Source organism: Talaromyces rugulosus, chromosome I, assembly GCF_013368755.1.
Source record: "Talaromyces rugulosus chromosome I, complete sequence".
Taxonomy (NCBI): Eukaryota; Fungi; Ascomycota; class Eurotiomycetes; order Eurotiales; family Trichocomaceae; genus Talaromyces; species Talaromyces rugulosus.
In genome coordinates, this window is record NC_049561.1 from 3210889 (window position 1) to 3236810 (window position 25922).

The 25922-nt window shown below is 33.3% G+C and overlaps 2 protein-coding genes across 2 annotated transcripts; both read left to right on the forward strand.

Annotated features, from left to right (window-relative positions):
• Nucleotides 1–8649: 8649 nt before the first annotated feature.
• TRUGW13939_01053 (uncharacterized protein) lies at nt 8650–10581 on the forward strand (the record flags this gene model as incomplete). Its single annotated transcript, XM_035484259.1, has 1 exon — nt 8650–10581. The coding sequence occupies one exon, from the start codon at nt 8650–8652 to the stop codon at nt 10579–10581; it is 1932 nt and encodes a 643-aa protein (XP_035340152.1).
• Nucleotides 10582–10744: 163 nt separating this feature from the next.
• TRUGW13939_01054 (uncharacterized protein) lies at nt 10745–14611 on the forward strand (the record flags this gene model as incomplete). The annotated part of the gene is made up of 1 exon (XM_035484260.1): nt 10745–14611. One exon carries the CDS (start codon nt 10745–10747, stop codon nt 14609–14611), a length of 3867 nt encoding a protein of 1288 aa, XP_035340153.1.
• Nucleotides 14612–25922: the final 11311 nt, after the last annotated feature.

The window sequence follows — 25922 nt, forward strand, 5'->3', positions numbered from 1 at the left end:
TATACTGACAACACATCCTTAAATACAAAAAATACCATAAATGGATATTTCATAAATATGATATACATAGGAAAAAGAATATTATATTCGTAAATAAATTTGAGTATATCTCACTTATCAAAGGAATATAATTATATTATCTAATGTTTAGGCATACTAAAAGATGTTTATATATATACTATCTATAATATAAAAGATACTATTATAAGAAAATACACTAAATATAATATTATAAATTAAAATGTCTGATTTATCTTAAAGAAAAGAAAAAAAATAAATAGAAGCTAATAGCATTAATAATTATCTATCAACTTATTCTAGACTATCTAAAGAGCTAGAATAAATATTAATGCTATACAGAAGAAATTTAGTATCTTTTCTATAATAACATCAAAACTGACCAATGTTATATAAAAAAATGTCTATACTATAAAGAACAAGTCATCTACACTAATAAAGATTAGACTGAAATTATTCTATCATAGAAACAATACCTTAAGAGGTATAAAAAAAGACACTACCTTATTATTATAACTATCAAGATAGGAGAAACTGTAATTATTATCAAAGAAACAATCAATAGACATAAAGCTAAGCTACTCTTTAACTTAGAAACATTAGCAAATTACATTAGCAAGGCATACATCAGGAAAAACAGGATCTAAACATATAAAATAAATCTATAGTATACTATATAAAATTTTGAAGAACAAATTATAATTAAAAGATTCGTATAATAAACTAAAAATATTACAATTAAATTAAAAGAACACAAAGAAAGTATCTAACTAAATTTAAGCCTATTCGAGCAAAAAGATTTTAATATTATACTTAGAATGACATGGCTATGGAAACATAATCCTGTCATTGACTAGAAACACAAGATAATATTAATAGATATAAAGATGCTATAAACAGAGCAGATAGAGATTAAACTAGATCAGTAGTTAAAGATAAAATATATTAAAAAAATAAATAAAATAGACTAATAAATTAAAATATAAAGGAAACTAAGAGAAATATATAAAAAAGAACTGAAAAAAGTGCTTGATAAGCTACTAAAAAAATATCAAGACTTTACTGAATTATTTATAAAAAAAGAATATCAACTACTATAATATGAAAAAGAATATAAAGCAAAGATATCTTTTAAAATAAGAGTATAGATACTACAAATGAAGCAATAATAAATCTTATAAAATAAACTCTGAATTACTAAAGAATTTATTAAGAAATTCTTAGCAGCTAGTTATATTAGAGAATTAAAAGTAAAGGTTTCTATATAAGTAATATTTATATTAAAACATAATAGATTACTATAAATAGTCATTAACTACTAAAAATTAAATAATATGACCAAAGACAATATAAATAAAATACCATATTAGGAATAAAAAAAAGATTTATTACAAGGCGTAAAAATTATAATAATATTTAATATTAAATAGGGATATTACAACCTACAAATAAAAAATGATAATATCTAGAAAATAGTATTCTTTATAGATTTAGGATTATATAAATGGCTAGTAGTATCTATAGAACTTAAATAGTTACTAGCAGAATTCATGAGGTTTATAATCTATATCCTATAAGAATACCTTAACCTCTTCATTATAGTATACTTCAATAATGTTATAGTCTACTTAAAAGATTTCAAGGAACATAATAACTATATATAACTAGTTATAATAAAACTTATAGAAATAGAATTAACTTTTAAAATCAAAAAGTATAAATTCAACACTATATAAGTTAACTATCTAGAAATAATATATATAATAAACAGACTAGAAATACTAAAAGAAAAATTAGACACTATCCTTAAATAACTAATTCTAACAAATGTTTACAATATATAATCTTTTCTTAAAGCCAGCAGATACATTTAATAATATCTTAAGAAATATTTAGATATTATAACACTAATGATAGAACTACTGAAAAAAGATAAACTATTTAATTAGATAATAAAGAGACAACAATCTTTTAAAAATATTAAAAAACTCATTAAAATTATATTAATCTTATAACTATTTAATCTAAAATTACAAAGCATTCTATAAATAAATATATCTAGATATACTCTTAGAGTAATCCATAAATAAATTAATAAAAAAGAAGAAATATAGATTATTATATTCTACTTAAGAAAGTTTATATTAATAGAAGTTAACTATAATATCTATAACTAAGAATTACTCGTAATAGTTTAAGCATTTTAATAATAATGATACTATCTCTAAGAAGTAAAATATAAAGTAATTATTAAAAATAATTATTATAATTTAAAATACTTTATAATAATAAAAGAATTATCTAGAAGATAAATACAATAGACTAAAGAACTAGCTAAATTTAATTACAAGATTAAACATATTCTAGAAAAACAAAATATAGCTATAGACATATTAAACAGATAACTAGATTATATAATTAAGATAGAATCTTTTAAAATAAATATTCTATAAGAAAAATTAGAAGTTCTATATTATAATTACAATATAATCATTGCGACCACAATAAAAGTTGTTAATAATGATCTATTCTATAAATAAATACATTAGGAAACCAATAAAGATTAAAAAATACAAAAAGAATTATAAGCCAGATAAATTATAAAAAATATTCAGAAAAGCTTAGTAATATAGAATAAAATAATCAGAGTACCGCAGAATATAACTATAGAAGTCATTTAGTAATACCACAATCCTCCTACAAAAGAACATCAAGAAGTTGAAAGAATAATTAAAATAATTATTTAAATATTCTACTTTCCTTATATATAAAAAAAGATTAAGAATTATATTAGAAACTATAATAAATATAATAGAAATAAAGCAGTATACTATAAATCCTTTAAAAAAATATAAATACTAGAAATACTAGAAGAAGTATAGAAAAATATCACTATTAATTTTATCTAAGGACTATCATAGTCTAAAGACTTAATAATAGAAGTTATTTATATCAATACTATAATAATAGTTAACTAACTTATAAAATATATTATCTTAGAACTAACATTAAAAAATATAATAGTAGAATAATATATAAAATTTATACTATAAAAAGTTTTTATATAGACTAAATTATTAAATAAACTTATTATAGACTAAGATAAGTTATTTATATCTAAATATTGATAAATAATTATAAAGATATATAGAATATATTATAAGTTATTAACTATAAATCACTAATAGATTAATAGCTAGTCTGAAAGAATAATTCAAATAGTTAAATAATATTTTTGATATTATTTAGATTAAGAATAAGATAATTAGATAGAACTACTATTATTAATATAGTTTATATTAAATAATATAGAAAATACTACAATAAAATAAATTCTATATTTTATGAATCTTAAATGATATTTAAGAATAACATAGTCTAAAGTACTACAAGAAAGATTATCTAAAGCTATAATAATATAAACTAATAAACTATAGATACTCTATTAGATAATATCAAAAGATATTAAGTAGACTAAAAACTAAATAAAGATCTACTATAATAAGAAGTGCGAAAACACGTTAATTTTTAAAAAAAAAAAAGAAAATTTACTTACTATAACAAACAATTAGATAGAAAAAATTTAATATTCTAAGTAAAAGACTAAGCAATAAACTTAATATTATTAAATATAGATCTTTTATAATTCAAGAAAAATTTATTAATAATAATTATAAACTTTAACTATTAGTAAAAATAAAAGTGCACTCAGTATTCTATATTTTATTATTAAAATCAACCAAAAACCTAGAAAATAGTAATAATGAAGCAACTAAAAACAAATATAAAGTTAAAAATATTCTAAAAAAAAAATTAGTAGATAAAAGAATCTTTTATCTAGTTAGTTAGAAAGGATATAGACCTAAATATAATTTATAGAAACCAGTTAAGCACTTAAACTGCCCTAAAAAGATTTAAGTATTTCGCTAGAAAAAAACTTAAAGAAGATATAATCAAACTTATTATTAGATAATATAAGAAACTTTTAGATAATAACTATAATTATCTTATTTGATTTTTATAATTTAGCTTTTTATTTCTATTTTTTCTTTTTTTTCTTTTTTAAACGCTCTAACTCCTCTATATCTTTAATATCTATTTAAATAAATTAACTAGTATATTTTTAAAGTAGTTTTTACTACTTCTTAAGATAAAAAAGTTTTATTAGAATTATTTTCTTATCTTTCTTAATCTTTTTTTAAGCAGCCAATAACTTTTTCTAAGCTAAATCTAAAAATATTATCTCAGTATAATGATTATAACTATTATAAATGTATTTACTGTAATATTTTAAAATTTCTGACTTAATATATAACTTCCTTAAAAGAGTATACTTGTGGTAAAGAAAAAGAAAAATAATCTTAATTTTAATAATATAGGCAAACAGATTATTCTTATTAATATTTTATTTTAATAATATAGTTAGAATATTACTATTAAGAATATTAATAAAAAAGAAATTAACCTACCTAAATAATAAGGGCCTGCGACTATTTATGAGACTATTAGAACACTAGCCTTTAAAGAAAGAGATTGTTATAAGAATTATGAACATTTAGCTAATTAATAAATAATAGACGCTACTTATATAAGCAAGCTGCCTAAAACTCCTATAAAGTAGATTTACTAATTATAAAAACAAAGACAGAAGTAACTATATAGAAATTCATATAATCTGAATAGTATAGATATACTAGTTTAATAAAAATACACTAAGTAAATATATACTTAAATAGTATAGCTGCACTATTTTAGTATAAATATATTTAATATAGAACTACCTATTCTATGCAAGTACACCTGGTGTAGATGCACTCTAATAGTATGTATATACTATACCAGTGAAAGTATATTATAGTATATAACTATATAGTTAACAGAGTAAGACTATGCTAAGGAACTATATCAATAATATAGTTAAGTAGAGCTTAACTATGCTTGTTATATTTAAAATTAACTATATAAAAATATTTATTTATTATTATGTATCTAGCTTATTATATTTTATTCTTTTAAGTAAATAGTATACTACTATTATTTTTCAATATACTTTATAGTTTATTATTATAATAGTACTCTACTTATCCTAGGATTGCCTTACATAACGTTCTCATCTTGTCTTCTGTTAGCAGAATACCCACCCCGATTCACATCTTGGTGACGAGTTGTTGAACCGATTGACAATAGATTTAGTAATTAAGATTATAATAGACTAGTACTAAAACTTCTAATAATTTCTTTTTTAAACTATTAAATGTTTCTTCGCATTCTTTACTTTATATAAATAGAATGTCTGTTTAAATAAGATAATATAATAGCTTTATAGTTTGGCTATAGATCTTTATAAACTTCTAATAGAAATTACAGAAACCAAGGAATAACTATATTTCTAAAACTATTATTAATATTTTCTAGAAAAAGATAATCTTAATCTTTGCTAGATTAATCTCTATCTCTTCTAAGATAATAATAAAGCCTAGATATTTAGTTAATATAATATAAAACTTATATTTTTTAATATTGGTTTGCAATCCTGCTTTTTAGAGTCTCTTTAATATCTATTATATATATATCTTATATTCTAGCTTATTCTCGCTATATATTAATAGATTGTTAATAAATGTAATTATGAACTAGTTAAGATAGTCTATAAAAATATTATTAATTAGTTATTAAAATATTGCTAGTCTATTAGTAAGATTAAATAATATTATTTTATACTTAAAAATACTATATTAATAATAGAAGATAATTAGATCTATAAAATCTAGATGTATTTAGATTCAGTGGAATCTCTATCTAATATCTAGTTTAATAAAGATCTTTGCCTTACTTAAGTGCTTAAAGATTTCTTTAATAAATAACAGTAGATATTGATCTTTTCTAGTTAAAGTATTTAGCTTATAATAATTAATATAGAAGTAGAATCTATTATTGATTTTCTTGGCTATAAGGATTAAAGATGTAAATAATATATTACTAAAGACAATAAATCCTTTATCTAGATTATTAATAATATAGTCTTAGACTGTTTAGAGCTGTTTTTTTAATATTTAATATAAAGGACTATAATCTAACTCTAGATCTTAATTTAACTTAATTTTATGGTTATACTTCTAATAAACTAATAACTTGTTTAAGCGGATCTTTAAGAAGATATTAGTAAATTTATAATATCAATCTAATAGCTATTACTTAATTTTCTTGTTTTTAGTTAATTTAGCTGTTTTTTTTTTTTTTAATTTTTAGTGCCTGCTTTATCTTATAAAGATTAATTATAAAGATATTTATAGTCTTATTTTTTATATAATAATAGAATTTAGCAGTTTTAATAATTATTATGTCCATTCTATATATCTTTTTTTCTAAGTGTTGACGATGTGGGTTTCTTGTTAAACTAATAACTAATGATGTTTTCTTAGTATTATTAAAGAGTTCTATAGTATTCTCTAATTATAAAGCTTTCTTTATTTTCTATAGTTCTATTTTTGATTATATTTTTTATATTTTTTCTATAACTATAGACATTTTTTTTTAAGGTTCTAATTATAGGAGTAGGACAGGTTTTTTTATTAACTAATCTTAGTATTCTATATCAGCTTGGTGTTTAAGATTGACTAGTCTATTTTTTCTTAGTATTATCTTTAATATATAGATAAACTATTTTTTTTTTATTTAATCTTTAAGAGATATATCCTCTGACTATAAAAAACAATAATTTTTATAATCTATTAATATATTATACTTCTCTAGTTATATATAACCTAAAATAACATTATGACAGTCTAGTCGTATTAAAAAAAAAGATAAATATTATTATATCTAGCTATTAATAATTAGTGTTAAGATTATAAAATATATAACTAGTTCTACTGTTTTTCTATTATACTCTTTCACTCTATAGGGTTTAGAAATAGGTATTGTATATATCTGAAAGTGTTGTGTAAGCTTTTTTATTAAAAATATATCTAAAAAGGTAAATCTATTAGCTTTAATATTGGCTAAAGCTTTAGTATAAATTATATATCTATTTTTAGCTAGCTAAATAGATATAATTATATTATCCTTCTCTTTTTCTATTAGCTATGAAAGATCTAAAGCTTTATTATCTATACTTAATATATCTAAGAAAAAGACTTCTTCTAGATATAGATATTTTCTAATTTTTTGTCTATATCATTTTTATTTTATTTTTTTAAAGCTTTTAAATCTGGAGCCTTCTTCTTAAAGAGGCATTTATTAATATAATGACTGCTTAGTTTATAATTAAAATATTTATTTTTATTTATTAGCTTCTTCTTTTCTTTTTAGAAGAGCTATAATTAAGGAGTTTTATTCTTTGACTTTAATTCTCTGGAGATATTTGATTAATAGCCTCTCTAGCTGTGGTCTTTGCTACTTCTAATTCTACAGCTATAGGTGTGTTATTCCTTTTTAGTAATCTGCTTAAGGTAGTTGATAGTAGTATAATATCTTTGTATAAAGATCTGATATGATATTATTAGATTGATATTTTTCTTGATTATGGCGTGCTGTATATTAAATAAAAATTTGTAATAAAGTTCTTTTTTTTATTCTGATAAGATAAGACCAGCTTTCTAGATAAAAAGTATGAATTTTAATAAAAAGATCTGAAATTTGGAATCTTTTATTACTAGGTGATAGAGTTCTATCTTTGTATTAATCACGCGGTTTTTGTCTATATAGATTATTTTTAGATATTTAAAGATATTATTAATATTTTAATAATATTATACTAAGTCTTTTTAGAATTATAGAAATAAATGATTAGCTATTTTTTTCTTATATATCCTCTTTATATATACTATATAGGCTAGGGCTATTAAATAATAATTAATATTAGCTTCTAACTTATTCTTAACATTAATCTTCTAGAATTTATACTTGAGATTAATTCTATTTAATAATAGCTAATTATCTAACAGCTTAGTAATCTTTTTCTTGTAGTCTTCCCTAGCTAGAAAGATATTAGTAATTATAATATTATACTCTGTAATTAGTTCAGATATAGTCTAGTAATAATCAGCTAGATTATTCTTAAGATTCTAAATCTCCTCTTTTATAAAGTTGATTTTCTTTATGTTATTATTATTAGACTTAGTAAAAGTTTTTTCTAGTTATTTCTTCTATATAGAAAGATATTAAAATAAATCTTTAAATAGATCTCTAGAGTCGCTTTTGTAAAGCTTAAGGAATTTATCTTTATTAAATAGTCTCTTAGGAATATCTCTAAGTTTTAGTTCTTTAAGGTTAACAGTTAAATAGTAACTAGACTATTCTATATTATTATTGCTAGCACTCTTGCTATATTAATGTCTGTTAATAATATTTAGTTTTGTTATTATGCTGACTTATAAAATTTCTAGGTTTTAAATAAAGATAAATAAAGATTTAAAGTTAGAGTACTAATAAAATGTTTATTATAACTATATAGACTATATTAAATATAAAAAGGTTAAGATAAAGAAAAGTCTATTTCTAATTAAAGTGTTGATTATAGCTAAGTACTAGCTATATTAGTTATAAGAAAAATAAAAATAAAATATAATAATACTTATTATAATATAGCAAACCCGCCGGGAAAATCAAAAATCAACCTTTTGAAATTCAATGCTACTGGAAGGCATCCAGGGCTTCGCTATGGCCCCTGGACTCCCCAATATCGACAACCACCCCCTAGACCCAGGGGGGCAGGCGCTAGGTCTGGTGAACCCCGTAGGGGCCTATATAGGCACCCCAGCGGGGACAGCACCACCAGCGCCCCCCGAGGCAAGTGCAACAGTCCCTCAGAGCGAGGGCTTCTTGCCTAGCCTGGAAATCAACCCTAGGGAGTTGTTTCCCCCCCTAAGCAGCGTGCCAGGCTCCCAGGAAGCACCTAAAACTCTAGGGAAGAGACTACAGGAACACAGCCCTGACGGGGCAGAAAGAGCCCCCATGAAGGCCCTAATCGGCCCAGCCTACAAGGACATGGAACAGGCCTTATTAGGCCACTTTGCAAGCAGCAATAGCGCGCTGCACGCGGAGATGGCCGCTATGAAGGCCTATATGACCTCTCTGGTAGAGGCTATGGAGCAGCGCCTCACAGGCCAATTGGGCGCTCTGGAGCGCCGTTTCTCAACCCTAGAAGCTCAACAGGCCTCCCCGAACGCCCCAAACCACCCCCTAAAGCCCCTATCGTCAGGGGGCGACCGCCAGGGCCCACGACAGCCTCTGCCATCCCAGGGGACGACGTTTGCAGAGGTCGCCCATGGCCCCCAAGCTAACCCGAATAGGGCCGCTAAGCCCATAGAGCCACGCAGAGCCTCACCCCCGATATCAAAACCACCCCCTGGGGTGAAGCCCGCAGCAGGCCCCCAGTGGGCCGATATAGCGGCCAGCAATGCCCAGGAGTGGCAAATCGTTACAAAAAAACGGGCTTACTCCCCGAACCAGCCCCCAAAAGTCCAAATGGACCCAGGGAGCCTGAAGCCTATTCGCGGAAGCAACAAGGGAGACCGCAGGCTTATATTTAGGCGTGAAAATGGCCGCACCGCCCCTAGAAAGTCTAAAGCCGATGTCATCTTGCAGCTTAACCGCTGCCTAGCCCAGGCAGGCTTCCCGAACTTCGCCAGGGTAATAGACGCCAATTACACCGAATCAGGGGCTATCTCAGCCCTATTGGACCAAGGAAGCACCGTAGGCTCGCTATTACCAGCCTATAAGGACCTATTAGTGGCTGCCTGCCACCGGGTCGACCCCGCAGTCATCTCAGTGGAAGCAGACCAACAGTGGCACAAGATTAAGGTGCATGCGGTGCCGGTAGCCCGCTATAGCGCCTCAGGGCTAGGCCTAGCCAGGGAAGAAATTGAATTAGGGGGCACATGCACCCTAATGAGAAACCCTACCTGGATCAAGCCGATAGCGGCTATCCAGACTAATAAGCAGCGTTTCTCTACTATCGTTATAACAGTAGGAGGCCTAGATGACGCCCGCAGGCTACTCGCCCGGGGCGTACGCTTCGGGGGCAACAGGCACCCTACCAGCCCCTATCACGAAGTGGGTAAAGACACCGTTTGCACCCGATGCTGCGGCATTGGCCACCGAACTTATAGAGGCTGCGGCACCCGACCACCACTCTGCACCGTGTGTGCTGGCGCCCATGAAGCCCAAGAGCACACCTGCAACGTGCTAGACTGCAGGGCCCAAACAGGCCACCCATGCCTGCATGCACCCACTAAATGCGGCAACTGTGGGGGGAAGCACCAGGCTGATTCCCCGGGGTGCCCCAAGCTTCGGGAGGCCCGCCGGCGACTCCATAAGCGCTTCCCTGGCGTAGAGGTCGTTATGCCCCCTCCCCCCCCTGAATGGACCGAATGGGAAGGCGTTGCTGAGGAGGCTTCTCCCCCAACCACTACCCAGGACGCCCCCCAAGCCCCAAAGCTTAGGGAGGTCGATGACGCTATGGAAGATGCCCCAGGGACATCACCCCTACCGTACTCATCCCCGTGTCCAACACCAACGCCTGGAGCTGCAGCCCCTATTAATGTTGATTATTCAACATAATTGCGGCCGTACCTACCCCGCAACCTTAGGGGCTCTAGAAGCGGGGATAGAGCGGCAAATAGGCATTATATGCCTGCAAGAGCCTTATATTGCTTATGACTTCTCCCACCCAGGCTATCTGCTGTACTGGCCAGGGGGGGAGAAGCGGGATCAACGGGTGCTTATGGCCATCCGTAAAGACCTTATAGGGGCGGTTAGGGTCGAGAACCGCACTGATTTAGTAGACCACCCCTATTTACAGGCCCTGGACATATGGGAAGCACCAATAATTAGCGGGCATGCCCCCCGACGCACTAGAATAGTCAACTGCTATGATGTGTGGATTGGGGCCAGTTACCGGTGGCAAGGGGCCTTCCCTAGACGACGCCGGGCCATCGAGGACGCAGACTGGGACCTGCTTATAGTGGGTAGGTGCCTATTAGTGGGTGATTTCAACGCCCATAGCCCTTCGTGGAACCCACTGGCCAAGGGCCGGGTTAACGCTGAGCCCTTGGAACAGCTTATAGAGCGGCACTCACTATATGTTAATAACCCACTGGGGGAGGCCACACGCTATAAGAAGACCGAGGGGGTGTCAATTATTGATTTAGCGTTATCCTCGCCAACCCTAGGGCCTCTGCAAGCCTGGGAGGTGGATAAGGATAAGCCTACAACATCTGACCATGAGCTTATCGTCCTAGCCTGGGAAGCCCTAGAACCCCCCCCAGGAGGAATCTCCGGGGAGATTACTGGGTGGCAGATAGAAGCTCTGCAGGTAAACGAGGAAGCCCTAAAGCTGGCCACAGCAGCTTGGGCCTCAGAGGCTGTAGGCCACCCCCCTCTTAGTGATCAATGCACCGAGGAAGACCTTGCTAGAGAGGCCAATTGGGTGCAGGACACCCTAACCAGCGTACTCGATAGGCATGCCAAAGCAGTACGGCTTTGTGCACGCTCTAAGCGGTGGTGGAAGCCAGAGCTGCGGCAAGCCCGGAGCTTATGGGCTGCAGCCCGCAAGCGGTGGCAGGCCCATGCCTGTACCGACACCGAATTCAAGGCTGCAAGAACCGCTTATTACCATGAAATAAAGGCGGCTAAAAGGACCTGCTGGGAGGTCTTCCTTGCTGAGGGAGGCCCTGGGGGGAAGGAAGAGTGGAAAAAAGATTCGAACCCCACTGGGAACCCTTTTCCCAAAGGCCCTAGGGATGGCCTGGAAAAGCCTTCTCCAGGAGATCCTAATAGGTGTTGGATAGCCCTACAGTACACTAAGCCACGGACTAATCCCACCACCCCAGCACTCCAAGGCCCGGATCTAGGGGCTCCCCCTGCCACTACCATGGCCGATAAAGAAGCCCTAATCAGGGAAATGGCATTTCCTAACGCCCCCCGTAGCTCCCCTCCTGGGGAGCTGCCAGGTGGACAGGCCCACATGCTTATAACGCCAGAGCGGGTGCATCAGGCCCTATTCAGCCAGAGCATTAAGAAAGCTCCGGGGGCCGACAGGCTCAATTTTAAAGCATGCCGGCTACTCTGGGCACTAGACTCACCCCGAATCATAGGGATGGCTAGGCAGTGCTTTCGGCTTGGGGTGCACCCAGGGGCCTGGAAGACCGCTAAAGGCATCCTACTTCGGAAGCCAGGGAAGCCTGATTACACCCAGGTGAAGGCCTGGAGGGTGATAAGCTTGCTTAGCTGCCTGGGCAAGGTTGTTGAGAAGCTGGCTGCAGGCCTTATAGCGGACTGGTGTGAGGCCCAGGGGGCTTTACACCCTGGACAAATGGGGTGCAGGCGGGGCCGTGGGGCTATTGACGCGGTGGCCTGCCTCGTGCAAACAGTGCACGAGGGATGGACTCAAAAGCTTCTCACAGGCACTATCTTTATTGACGTTATGGGGGCCTTCGACCATGTTGACCCCTATAAGCTTAGTGAGGCTATGGAAGCTGCAGGCCTGGACAATGACCTTATAAGGTGGACCTTATCCTTCCTTACAAATAGAAGGGTCAGCCTCGTAATTGACGGTTATAAAGCTCCTGAACAGCCTATTGACTCAGGGCTGCCCCAGGGCTCACCGGTCTCCCCAATCCTCTTTCTTATCTATATCCGGGGTGTGTTTCAGGCTATGGAACAGCAGGTGCCAGGGATCAAGGCCCTGTCCTATGCCGATGACATAGGCCTGGTAGCCCAGGGAAGCTCGGTCTCTGAGATCTGCAGGCAGCTAGAAGCAGCGGCAAAAGCTGCTATTGAGTGGGGACTGGCAGATAGCGTCAAATTCGACCCTAAAAAGACAGAGGCCATCCTATTCTCTAGGGCCACCAGCAGGGAACATAAAAATCAGGTCCAGGAAGCTAGGGTGCAGGTAGGAGACGCTTTAGTGGCATTCTCCCCAACAGCCATCCGGTGGTTAGGGGTCTTACTAGATCCAAAGCTTACCCTCAAAGCCCACTATAAGTACCGCCTGCAAAAAGGTCAAAATACTGAAAGACGAGTGCGGGCACTGTGCAAGGCCCAGGGGCTCCCCCCAGGCCTGGCATGGCGAATCCAAAAGGCCACCGCGCAGTCAGTGGCGCTTTATGGGGCCGAGCTTTGGTGGCATGGGCAAAAGAACTGCCTAGAAGGACTGCAGGGCCTAATTAATAACCAGGCCCGGGCAGTCACAGGCATGCTGAAGTCCACCCCATTAGGACCGCTTATAAGGGAGGCAGCTTTGGAACCAGCAGAGGCCCTATTAGATAGTAAACAGCGGCGGTATGCCCTGAGACTCCTAGGACTTCCCCAGGGGCATCCAGCAGCAGAAATACTCCCCATAACGCTTAGGGAGGGAGACGCCCATGCACAGCCTGGAGAGCAGCCGCTAGAAGACCGAGCTTGGGCAACACCAACCCGCCGAGGCCCCTGGAAGCTGGGCATGGGCCTGGCCCGCAGGCTACGAGAGGCCTTGACCGCCGACCCCTCCCAGGGCTTTGAGCGTACAATAGAGCCTGGTAATAGGTCTATACCACTAGATTTCAGGATAGACTCCCCTGAAACCGCTATGCAATTAGCCTCAGACCCCCTAAGTGGGATAGGGAACACTGACCTTTACTCAGACGGTTCCAGGTTAGACGATCAGCGCGTAGGCGCTGCGGTAGCTTATAAGCCACTTATTGGCCCCTGGAGGTCGCGCCTAGCTCCCCTGGGCGCAGGCTTCGAAGTCTTTGATGCAGAACTAATAGGAGTAGTCGAAGCCCTAGAGTGGGCGCTGGCAGAGAATCTTAGAGGGCCAATTAGGGTGTTTCTCGATGCTCAAGCCGCTATAGGCAGGCTTCAGCATACCCAGCCAGGCCCTGGCCAAGCCCTGGCGCTGCGGGCACATGATCTAGCCAAGGAACTGCAGGCCACCGGCCGCAGGGTTACTATATGCTGGGTGCCAGGCCATAAGGGGGTCCCAGGCAACGAAGAGGCCGATAAAGCCGCCAAGAAAGCTGCGGGGAAGCCCCGAACAGGCAAATACTCGGGCATCTCACTGGCACATGCTCAACGGGCCTGTACCGAAGCTTATAGAGCTGCCAGGGCCAACTGGCTTGCTGCAAAGCTTGCAAAGCGTGCCCAGCGGGCAAGCCAGGCCTACTATCCCCCCCGGGGATGGAAGCTTGGCCCAATGTTGGCGAACACCCCCAAGCACCTAGCGCGGCGATATTACCAGTTCAAGACTGGCCACGCACCAATTGGGGCCTATTTGCACCGAATTAAGGCCCGAGACTTCCCTAATTGCTTGGGGTGCTCTAGGGGGACTGAGACGGTAAGACACCTTCTTACAAACTGTCGACAGTGGTGCCACCAGCGGGAAAAACTATATGCCGGCTTGGCCGAAGCGGGGGTAAAGGCCCTGCAGGATAGCGAGCAGTGCCCCGAAGCACGCCTATTCCAGGACCCAAAGGCCACTACAGCGCTGCTGGCGTTTATAGGGGCCATTAGGGAGCGAGAGGATAACCAACAGGCCTGGGAGCAGGCCTATAAGACTGATAATTGGGGCATTGAGGCCCTGGATGAGGGAGAGCGAGAGGGGGAAGGATAGCGGGCAGGGGCGGCCCGCTATTGTAGGCAACGCCCAAACGTTAGTGGCCATAAGGAGGGGGTAGTGGTTGCCACCCACTATAAGCCCCCGAATCGTCCTGCGCATATAAGTGGCTTGGGGCGAGGAAAGTGCAAGATACCTTGAAAGCATGGATCCAATGGGGGTAGAGGCACCGGTTTATAGGGGGCAACCCCTATAAGCAGGCCTAATCCACACGAATCGCTGTCTGTCATAGCCTAGGGCTCGGTATAGACGTTAAATTTGATTAAATAAATAAATAAATAAATATTATAATATAATATATCTTTTTTAAAAATATTTAATTTCTATCTAGAGATATAATTCTTTAAAATAATAAATATAGAAAAGGAATCTAACTACTAGAATCTATAGAAAGATTTTATCTTATATACTTAGATAATCAGTTTAACCTCTTATAGCCCTAGGATAAGGCTATCTCTAGATCTGGCACCATAGGTTAGGGTTGATGTCCTTCTTGTCTGAGGCCTTCCATCCGGCCACAAGGTGTGAAGTGCCAGGCTCGGGAATGCCTGATCCGGCTTACAAAGGCCTGCATCTCCTCTGAGGGTTGAGTTGATATATCACAAATGATGCATCAGAAAGGATGCATCTACCCCTCATGCTCATAGAATATAACCCTATTAGAAAGTAGGGTCTTATTTAGATCAGGCTTATAAGCTTAAGAATCCTTTCCCCCGGATGAAGGGGCTCAAGTGGTTTATTCTATATTGATATAACCCATATCTATTGTGACGGTCCTGACCCAGGCCTCGGGAACCAGCAGTGGCGGCCTGAGGCACCACCAGGGAAAGGGAACCGAGAGCGGTACTGAGATGGGAATAACCTCATGCGGAACCATAAAGGGAATAGACTGACGCACACAAAGGAATATTTCTTATGTAACTAGCGGGGGAGGTTCTTTCTTTTTCTCTTTCTCTTCTCATGTTTGGTTTTCTTGTTGCAGAGTACTCTTAGAGGATAGAAATTGACTTGTCGTCACATAAAACCAAATATTACTTTCTTTATCTTTTATTTAAAATTGTAAAGCTTGTATAGTAGTATTAGTAATCTAACTATTATTTAAGCTATATCTTGATCCTTTTATTGTATTATTGCTGAGTTTAGAAGACTAAAATGGTACGATCAGTAAGTATAGATGAGGATTACTAAGGACTAGTATAAGAGGCATAGATAGACCTAATAGAAGTAAATGAGTTGAGTGAAGCACTGGGATGTTGTTTGATCTTTGGTCTGAAGGACTTTAAGCTAAATAAATATCTATTACCTATATAGATGAATAAATAAAAATTTTTGTCATTTTACCGTATTAATCCCTAGAGATTGTTTAACTAAATATATAAATAACAGGATAAGAGTATATAGTAAACAGAGGATCTAAGGATCTAAAATAAGAAAGAATAGCAAAGTCTGATAGTCGAAATCACCAACCTTAAGTAGACTATCCGTGACTAGACAGCTGCTATGAGGAAGTTCATTAAGAAATATAACACCACTCAGAATAGAGCTAATAGAACTAGATAGAATACTCTAGCTCTAGAAAGGAAGCATACCAAAAATACTAAGTTACTAGATAAACAGATACTAATAGATAAGAAAGACCCTAAGTTTGAATTATAGCTTATCAATATTAAAGAAAAGCTTAAAGCCAATACTAACCACTATCCTACTACCCAGATACATATAGCCTATGTGAAGAGCATATATAAAGAAGAAACAGCAAATTATCTACTTGTTTACATAAGAAAGGACTCACCTAATCAATATTATAATATAGATAATATCTTTAACTACCTTCGTACTCTGTACTAGAACACCAATAGGGTCATCAATGTCAAAATAGAACTGCGACGTCTTATAATAAGAGATATTAAGTTCTAACTTTTTCTCTCACAATTCATACTGCTTGCTTAGAATGCAGGCTTGACCACTAGTAAATAGAAAAAGGACCTATTCTACAAATTATTCTTTAAGTTGCAGCATACAATAATTAAAGAAAGTAATAATCTATACATCTTATACTAGGAATTTATCAAGGAATATAGTATTACTACTAATTATCTTAAGCAGATTAATACCAGCAAGAAATGTGTATACCCATGTAAGACCAATACATACCCTAGACCTAACAAGAGCTACCTAAATCCAATAACTCCAAAAGCAAAGAATAGATCAGAAGACTTACTATAGTTAGAACAAAAGAAGCTAATAAAGGAAAACAAGTACTTTAACTATAAGTTACCAGAGCATAGAGCATTTAATTATCCTTTGAAGAAGAAAACACCAAAACTAAAGAATCTTAAGGAAATCAGCCTACTAAAAAGTCAGTTAGAAAATAACTATACCTAGAGAAAGACTCCTCTCTAGGCATTACAAGTATTAATTTATCATCTTTAGACCTTTTCCAGTTATTAAAGAAAAAGCAGGATAATCTAGTCTTATCTATTTAATTAGCTAAGAATAGACTTTCTATTACTACTAAAGCATTAATAGATACTAGAACAAATAGTTATACTTTCCTTAATATTTTTCTTACCAAGAAGCTCACACACTATTTCCAAACTCATATAATCCTCTTAGAACAACCCTGTATAGTAAAAGAGTATAATAGCAAGATAACCGCACCAATTACATATCTAATATGCCTGACTTTAAAGATATAAGGACAAGTACAGCAGTATCTTCTTTTTTTAATATTAAAGCTAGAGAAACATAATATCATCTTTGGACAAATATGGATAGCAGAGCACAGTATTTTAATAGACTGTCGCTATCATCAATTACTCTAGCTAGAAAAGGTTTTCTTAAAGGATAAGCTGTTATCTAAACAAGACCTTTTTATCCCTAAAGCAATCCTCTCTTAACCAAAGAAAGTTTCCATAGAGCATCAGAAGAATGTCAATCAACAAGATAGTCTCTTTAATGAAGAAATCAGATAGAAGGCTACTGATAAAGCATTATATAAGACTATACCTATAGATACTATCCCCAGATCACATTAGACCAGCCACCGAAAAAAACAGCTCATAGCATTAATAAAAATAAATTAACAGTTAAGCAGCATATATAATAATCTCTTTAAGGAAAAAACAAATCTAATATACTGCCAGAAACAAGCTAAGCCTATAAAACCAAAGCCTAAGGTATAGATAGCACTTATTAGGGCTACAGGATTTATAAGATACTTAAAGGATAAGAATATAACCACCTTCATGATAAGCTTCCATAAAATCAAAAAGATTATACAGAATAAATAGGAAGACTACCTAGAAATTAAAGAGCTTGCTAAGATTAGGCAGAAACTACCTAAAAGGTATCAGGAATACGCAGATGTATTCTCTAAATAGGAATCAGATAAGCTTCCAGATTATAAAAGCTACAATTATTAGATTAAGTTAACCAGCGAGTAAGAGCTAGGTTACAACCTTTTATACTAAATAAACCTAAAAGAGCTTAAGGCTGTGTGAGAATATATCCTGGACAATCTAAATAAAGATTTTATTATGCCTAGTAATATACTCTTTATATTACTAATTCTCATAGCATCTAAGCTAGATGGAGGACTTCGATTCTGCGTGGATTACCAGAAGCTGAACGCTCTGACTAAGAAAGACTAATATCCATTACCGCTAATTAAAGAAGTCTTTAAACAGCTGAGCAAGACAAAGATATTCACCAAATTAGATATACAGCAAGGTTTCCATCATATCAGAATGAGCTTGGAGTTAGAGGACTTGACAACCTTCTGATATTGATATAGAACATACAAGTACAAAGTAATATCTTTTAGATTAATAAATAGACCAACAACTTTTTAGCGACTAATAAATGATATCTTTATAGACTGTCTTGATAAGTTTCTAGTAGCATTTATTAACAACCTACTGATTTATAGTAAGAATAAGCTTAAATATTAGATATATATAAAATTCATACTAGAAAGATTAAGAGTAGCTAGGCTGTAAGCTATAATCTATAAATACAAATTCTATATTAAAACCATATAGTATCTAGGATTCATCGTCACGCCAGAAGAAATCAAGGTTGACCTAACTAAGATCAATATTATCCTGAAATAGATAGCTCTAAGAACTGTGTAAGAAGTATAATCATTTCTAAGATTCTACAACTTCTACTGAAAGTTTATACAGGAATATAGTTAGATAGCCAAACTCTTGAATCGCCTAACTTAGATAGATATCTCCTTTATCTAGGACAGTAACTGTAAACTGGTATTTAAAAAGCTAAAGAAGTTGTTAACTAAGACTTTAGTGTTATACTATTACCAACTAGAACAATCAACATAGGTAGAAATAGATGCCTCTGATAGGATGGTCGCAGTGGTCTTATCGCAGTATTATGAGGATAATAAATGGTATCTGGTAGTATTCTACTTGGCAATAATGATACCAGCTAAGAGGAACTACAATATTTATGATAAGAAGATGCTCGCGATTATTAAGGCCCTGAAAGAATGGAGACCTGAGTTGATAGAGCTCTAAGGAGAGGAGTGGTTTGAGATTCTATCTAATTACTAAGCTCTTGAATATTTTATGTCTATAAAGTTATTAAATGCTTGATAGGTGAGATGGTGTGAATTCTTGTATAAATTTTACTTTACTTTAAAGTATTGACTAGGTAAGGCCAATGTACTTGTGGATATCTTGATCTAATAATATAGTAATAAAGCAGGTAATCTGGATTATTAAAAAAGGATTTTATTCTTAGAAAAAGTCTTAAATAGCAGAATTATTGAGGAGCTGAACTGCAGAAAGTATCTATAGGCTAATAACCTAGGAGCAGAAGTCTATATAATCATGGCTAGGATTGATCTAGTGCCTCGCGCTATAATAGCTAATAAGCAATATATTGTCATAGTTAAAGTAAAGAAATAAATAGAGTACTTGAAAGAGAACTGATAAATTATTAATAAGATAGTACTATTCAAAGGCTATTTATATATTCCTAAAGAAAGAGACCTGTATATATATTTATTAAATAAGATCTATCACTAATTATCTACTATTTATTCTAGAAGGACAAAGACTCAGAGCTTAGTTAAAGAATGCTATTATTAGAAGTTATAGAGTAAGGATATAAACTATTACCTAGACAACTGTATAGTATATAAGTAGACAAATACTTAGAAAGACCTGTCTCCTAGACTGCTAAATCTGTTATCTATTCTAGATTAACTTTAGTAATATATCTTAATAGATTTTATAACTTATTTATAGAACTATAAAGGATATAATACAGTATTTATAATTATAGACTGACTTAGTAAAGTATTAGTATCAATACCTTGTCAGAAAGAGACTATAGCCAAAGAAATAATCTGATTATAGTTAAAGAATATGTTCTACTAGATAGAATTCTCTGACTTTATTATATTAAACAGAGGTGATTAATTTATGTTAGAATTCTGATTGGAGGTGTGCTGCTGCCTTAGAATTAAGTTGAAGTTATTAACTGTTTATTACCCTTAGATCGATAGACAGACAGAGATTACTAACCAGTACTTATCATAGAAGCTAAGAGTATTTATAAACTATGTACAGGATGACTGGTCAGACTGGTTACCAATGATAGATTATATAGTAGCAATCTTACCTTAAGAGTTAATTGGACTGTCGCCATTTATGGTTGAGAGGGAATACTAGCTATATACCTTATTCGATTGGAAGTCATCTAAACCACTAAGAAAACTAACTCTGAATGAAGAGGATGCTAAATTATGGCTAGGTTGAATATATAGTGTCTGGAAAGTGATAAGGATGAATCTCTAGAAGAGTTAGGAGCGACAGCAGTTAATGGCTAATAGGAAGCGTTGATTACTCAACTTTGATATAGATGATTATGTCATGGTTATTATGAAGTACTAGGAAATAGGGTAGTCTAATAGAAAGCTGGATATCTAGGCAAATAGTCTATACTGAATTAAGAAGCGAATTGGTAACTCTTTTGAATTGGAATTGCCGGATGGGATTAATATGCATCCTGTATTCTTACTAGAGAAACTGAGACAAGTGGCAATCATAGAATCATTATTAGGACAGTTGGAAGAGCTGGCAGAGTCTATTAAGGTAAATGGACAGGATGAGTGGATGGTTGAAAAAGTATTAAACGTCTGGGTATATTGAAAAAAGCTTTATTACTAGATAAAATGGTTAAGTCATGATATTGATATGGAGTAATATCTAGCTGGAAATTTTAAGAACACTTCTATTATATTGAAGGAGTACTATGACTGCTACTTAAAGAAGCTAGGACCACTGAAACACCTCCAGAAATGGTTGAAGGCAGTGAAGAAGGACAGATTTGTACTAGATGGAGGAGATAACAGTATGTTTAAGAGCAAGCATAGCCTAGAAGAGGGGGTAGTGTGACGGTCCTAACCCAGGCCTCAGGAACCAGCAGTGGCGGCCTGAGGCACTACTAGGAAAAGGGAACTGAGAGTGGTACTGAGATGAGAATAACCTCATGCGGAACTATAAAGGGAATAGACTGATGTATACAAAGGAATATTTCTTATGTAACTAGTAGGGGAGGTTCTTTCTCTTCCTTTTTCCCTTCTTATGTTTGGTTTTCTCGTTGCAGAGTACTCTTAGAGGATAGGAATCGACTCGTCGTCACATCTATTTACTTTATATACTGCCTCGACTCCTAGTAGGAACCCCCTCAGAGCCTAGTAGATTTTAACTCCTTTATATATAAGTCTTTTAGACATTCTACACTTTATATTATAAACCACTTCCACAAGGATCTAAATCAATTCTGAGATGATAATGACTACACAAGGCATAACTTCTTTAATACTGAATGAACTAAGAACTGTTCTAGTTCTTAACCTAAGATTTATATATAAGGAGGAAGAGGCTCAAGACTATACTAGTATTGAACTGGCGTAGAATACAACTTCTAAAGAATTATCTTTATAAGCTGTTCTACAGGTTAATATAACTATAGAGATGCTGTAGACTTTTATATAAAAACTTAGAACCATTAAACTATTGTACATGATTACTAGTAAACATTATGATATTAAGATTCCAGATCTTAAGTGCTTCACTTTAAAATTAATTAAGGAATTTAAGGAATAGATTAAAGATATAGAAAACAATATCTCAAGTTGTTTCTAGTCCTATTCTGACAAAGCAAGTAAAGTCTAATATACTGCTGCTTAGCTTGATAAAGACTACTACATCTAATAAAGAGAGAAGAAAAATTTGATTAACTTATAATCTTTTATCTTTAATGATTTCTAAACCTGGTTAGAGGACTAGATTGAATCCTTCTAGAACTGAGGAATTAACAACACTATAGCTTTATTAAGCTTAATATAGTTAAATAGATAAGATCTTAAGGCTTTTTATTTTAAATTCTTAATCTTCTACAAGAAAGTGAGAAAAGAAAGTAGTAAGTCTTTACTAGCTAAAGATCTTTTTAAATATTAAATCTTCCTAGCAAAGCTATTGTCAAAGATCTATTTAGATATTATAAGAATAGATACTCTCCTAGTAAAGTTTTTAGATCTAATTACTACTGCTTAATGATTGTATTAAATTAAGAAGTAAAAACAGAAATTAGAAAGAAAAACTGAAAATAAGAATAATAATTACTCTGAAGGCTAAGGTCTAACTTAGAATTAAGAAGATTCTGACTTAAAGCTGACTTAGAAGTAAAAAAATAGATTAGATTATAATAACTAAGAGAAATCTTAAAAAAAATAAAAATCTTTTTTAAAGAATAAAGATAAGTTAATAGTGATCTGCTATTGTTATAATTATATTAGCTATTATACTATTAAGTATAAAGCTACTAAAATTGTTAAAAAGAATCTAATTTTATTTCTAAAACTAAATGCTACCTATATAAAAAAGGAAAAGAAGACTGAGAAATAGTTTGATAAAGAGTAAACCTAATAAAGACTGTCTATAGTTGCTAGTTTAAGAAAGAAAGAAGACTTAAAGAACTTTATTATATTAATTTATATAAGATTAAATCTTTCTGAAATAAGATTTAAGATAACTGCTATACTTGATATTAGAGTAGATAAGAATTTTATATTATATAGGTTTCTATTTAAAGCTGGTTAGAAGCTGACTTAGAACTTAGAATAATCTATTAAATTTATTGACAGATAGGTCACTATTTGCTTTGCTATTCTTAATCTTAATACCATAGTTATCGATACAAAGGAGAAAGAAAAGATCTATCTTCTATGGTTCTATGTAATCAATATAACTGGATTTAAAGCTATTCTAGGAAAGACCTAGCTTTGGAATGAAGATCCTATAATCCTTATCTGGCGCGGGCAAAAGTGGTAATTTTGAAAAAGTAAAGAATTGCCTATTAAGATTAAAATTAAGATATCTTGATGCTTTAGACTGCTGATAAGAATAGTAATTATATTTCTTCTATCTATAGAAGTAGTTAAATTAGAGAAAGGAAAACTTTTAGATACTTATAATAAGTATACTGATGTATTCTTAGAAAAAGAGGTGGTAATCCTGTCTTTTAAGAATGTTAATTATAAGATTATATTATAATTAGGTGTAAAGGGCCTTTCTTATAGATCTTTTTATCTATGTTTAGTGAAAGAACTGGAACACCTGTGTATATACTTAGAAGAGATGTAGTAAAAGGGTTGGATCTGAGAATTAACAAGCCTAGCTGGTGTATCTATTTTATTTATAAAGAAAGTAGATGGCTTTTTATGCGTTTATGTGGATTACTGTGGTCTTAATGAGATTATAGTTAAAAATTATTATCCTCTATTAAAGATAGACGAGATGCTGGACTGATTAATAGGATTTAAATGCTTTACTAAGATTAATCTCCAGGATGTATATCACTAGATAAAAATTAAGCGCGGAGATGAGTGGAAAACAGCTTTCTGAACTTGGTATAGGCACTATAAGTATTTAGTTATATTATTTAGATTGATTAATGTCTCTATGATCTTTCAATCTTATATTCATAATACCTTAAAAGGCCTTATTGATGATTTTGTAATTATTTACTTTGATAATATCTTGATTTATTCATAATTAGAAAAAGAATATATAAAGTATGTTAAATAGGTTCTATAGAGGCTCAGAGACTATTGACTATATGCAAAAGCTTTAAAGTGCAGTTTTCATTAGTAGAAGGTAAAATTCCTAGGTTATGTCATTAACAAGCAAGGAACCTCGATAGATACCAAACGAACTAAAGTTATTTAGAACTGGTCTGAATCAAAGTCTATAAAGAAAATCCAAGTTTTCCTAGACTTTACTAAATTCTTTAAAAAATTTATAAGAAGCTTTTTAACTATAATAGCACCACTATCTGAGATATTTAAAGAAGATCCTAAAATAGGGACTTATAGGTTTAAACTGACTCTAGAAGCAAAAAAGGCTTTTGAAGAGCTTTATAATATTTTTAAAAGTCCTTTAGTAGTAAGATATTTTAACCTAGAGAAGAGAATCAAGATTATTATAGATATCTTGAAGGTTGGAAGAGGAGCTATACTTCTATAATTAGGCTATAATACAGATCCTATTAGGATCTAGGTTGGCTCTAACTTAGAACTAATTAGAAACTAAATATACTAATATCTAGTTACTTTTTTAAGCTAAAAACATAATAAGATAGAACGTTATTAGTTGGTGTATAACTAGGAATTAGAAGTAATTATATTTATTTTTTAGAAATAATATTACTATCTTAAAGATAGCAAGCATCCTATTAAGATATAGACAGACTATAATAATTTAACTTACTTCTTTACTGCAAAGAAGTTGAATATAAAACAGACTAAATAGACTCAGCTTTTAATGGCTTATAATTTTAAGATTAAATATAAGTCTGGGGTAAAGAATTCTTTAGATACTCTATCCCGATATCTAGACTTTTTTAAAGATGGGGAAGAAGAAGAAGATATTAGATTATTACTAATTTTGCAACACAAATTGAAATTAAATATATTAGAGTCTGGTATAAGGCTGATAAGCTTAATATCTCTAGAGGATAGTCTTAGTAAGGTAAGCTTATCCTGAGAGGAGAGCTTTAGTATGGATTTGTATATAGATAATTAGATTTTTAGAGCCTGCTATTGCTAAAGAAGACTTGTATTTAAAGTAATATAAGCTGAGGATATTTTTAGCTTTTTAATGCTGTTAACTGTGGATCTAATATAGAAGCTATAGAAAAAGGATATCTTTTTTTAGTAGAAAATAGTTCTGGTGGATAAGATTTCCAAATCTAAATTAATAGACTCGTCTAAGAATTGAGTTGGAAATGATTTGAAAGCAACTAGGAACTGAGTTAAAAACTTAAAGGTGGCTTAGAGTACTAAGAATAGTCTTTTATATTACTATAAGAAGGTATATATACTAGAGGATATAGCTCTGTAAAATAAACTTATAAAGTTATATCATAACTATCTATATATAGGTCATTTTAGTGTCATAAGAACTCTTAACTTAATAAGTTAAAAGTATTATTAATCTAAGATAAACTAAGATATAGACAAGTATATTTATACTTATAAGATATATTAGCTTATAAAAATATAAAGATATTAATCTTATAATTAATTACAATCATTACTGGTCCCCTTAAGACTGAGTAAAAGCTTGTCTATAGACTTTATTATAGACCTGTCTCTAAATAGACTTTAGAAAGAAGTTTATAACTCTATATTAGTTATTATCAACCACTTTACTAAGCTAGGTATCTATATTCTTTATAAGAAGAGTATTAATACTAAAGAACTTATAGATATAATAACTAAAAAAGTTTTCAATATCTATAACTACCTAGATAGCATCATTACTGACCAAGGATTATTTTTTACTAGCAGATTCTAGTCTAAACTAATATATCAGTTCAGAATCAAGTGATAATTAAGCACTGCTTTCTACCTACAGACGGATGGCCAGACAAAGAGATTGAACCAGATTATAGAATACTATCTACGCTACTATATGAACCAGTGACAGGATAACTAGACACAGTATTTATCAGTAGCTTAATTTATTTATAATAACTTGAAACATGCAAGTACTAGAATGACCCTATTTAGAGGCCTAATTGGCTTTGACCTAAAGCCTTCCTTTGATAACCATATTAAATCTTCCATAGTTTAATTAACACAAGAGCGCGTCAAGAAATTAAAAAAAATTAGAGAACAGATAAAGCTTTATTTTGAAGAAGCAACCAAGATGCAAGCTATCTATTATAATAAATGTCATTAACCAAAAGAGTATACTATAGATAACTAGAT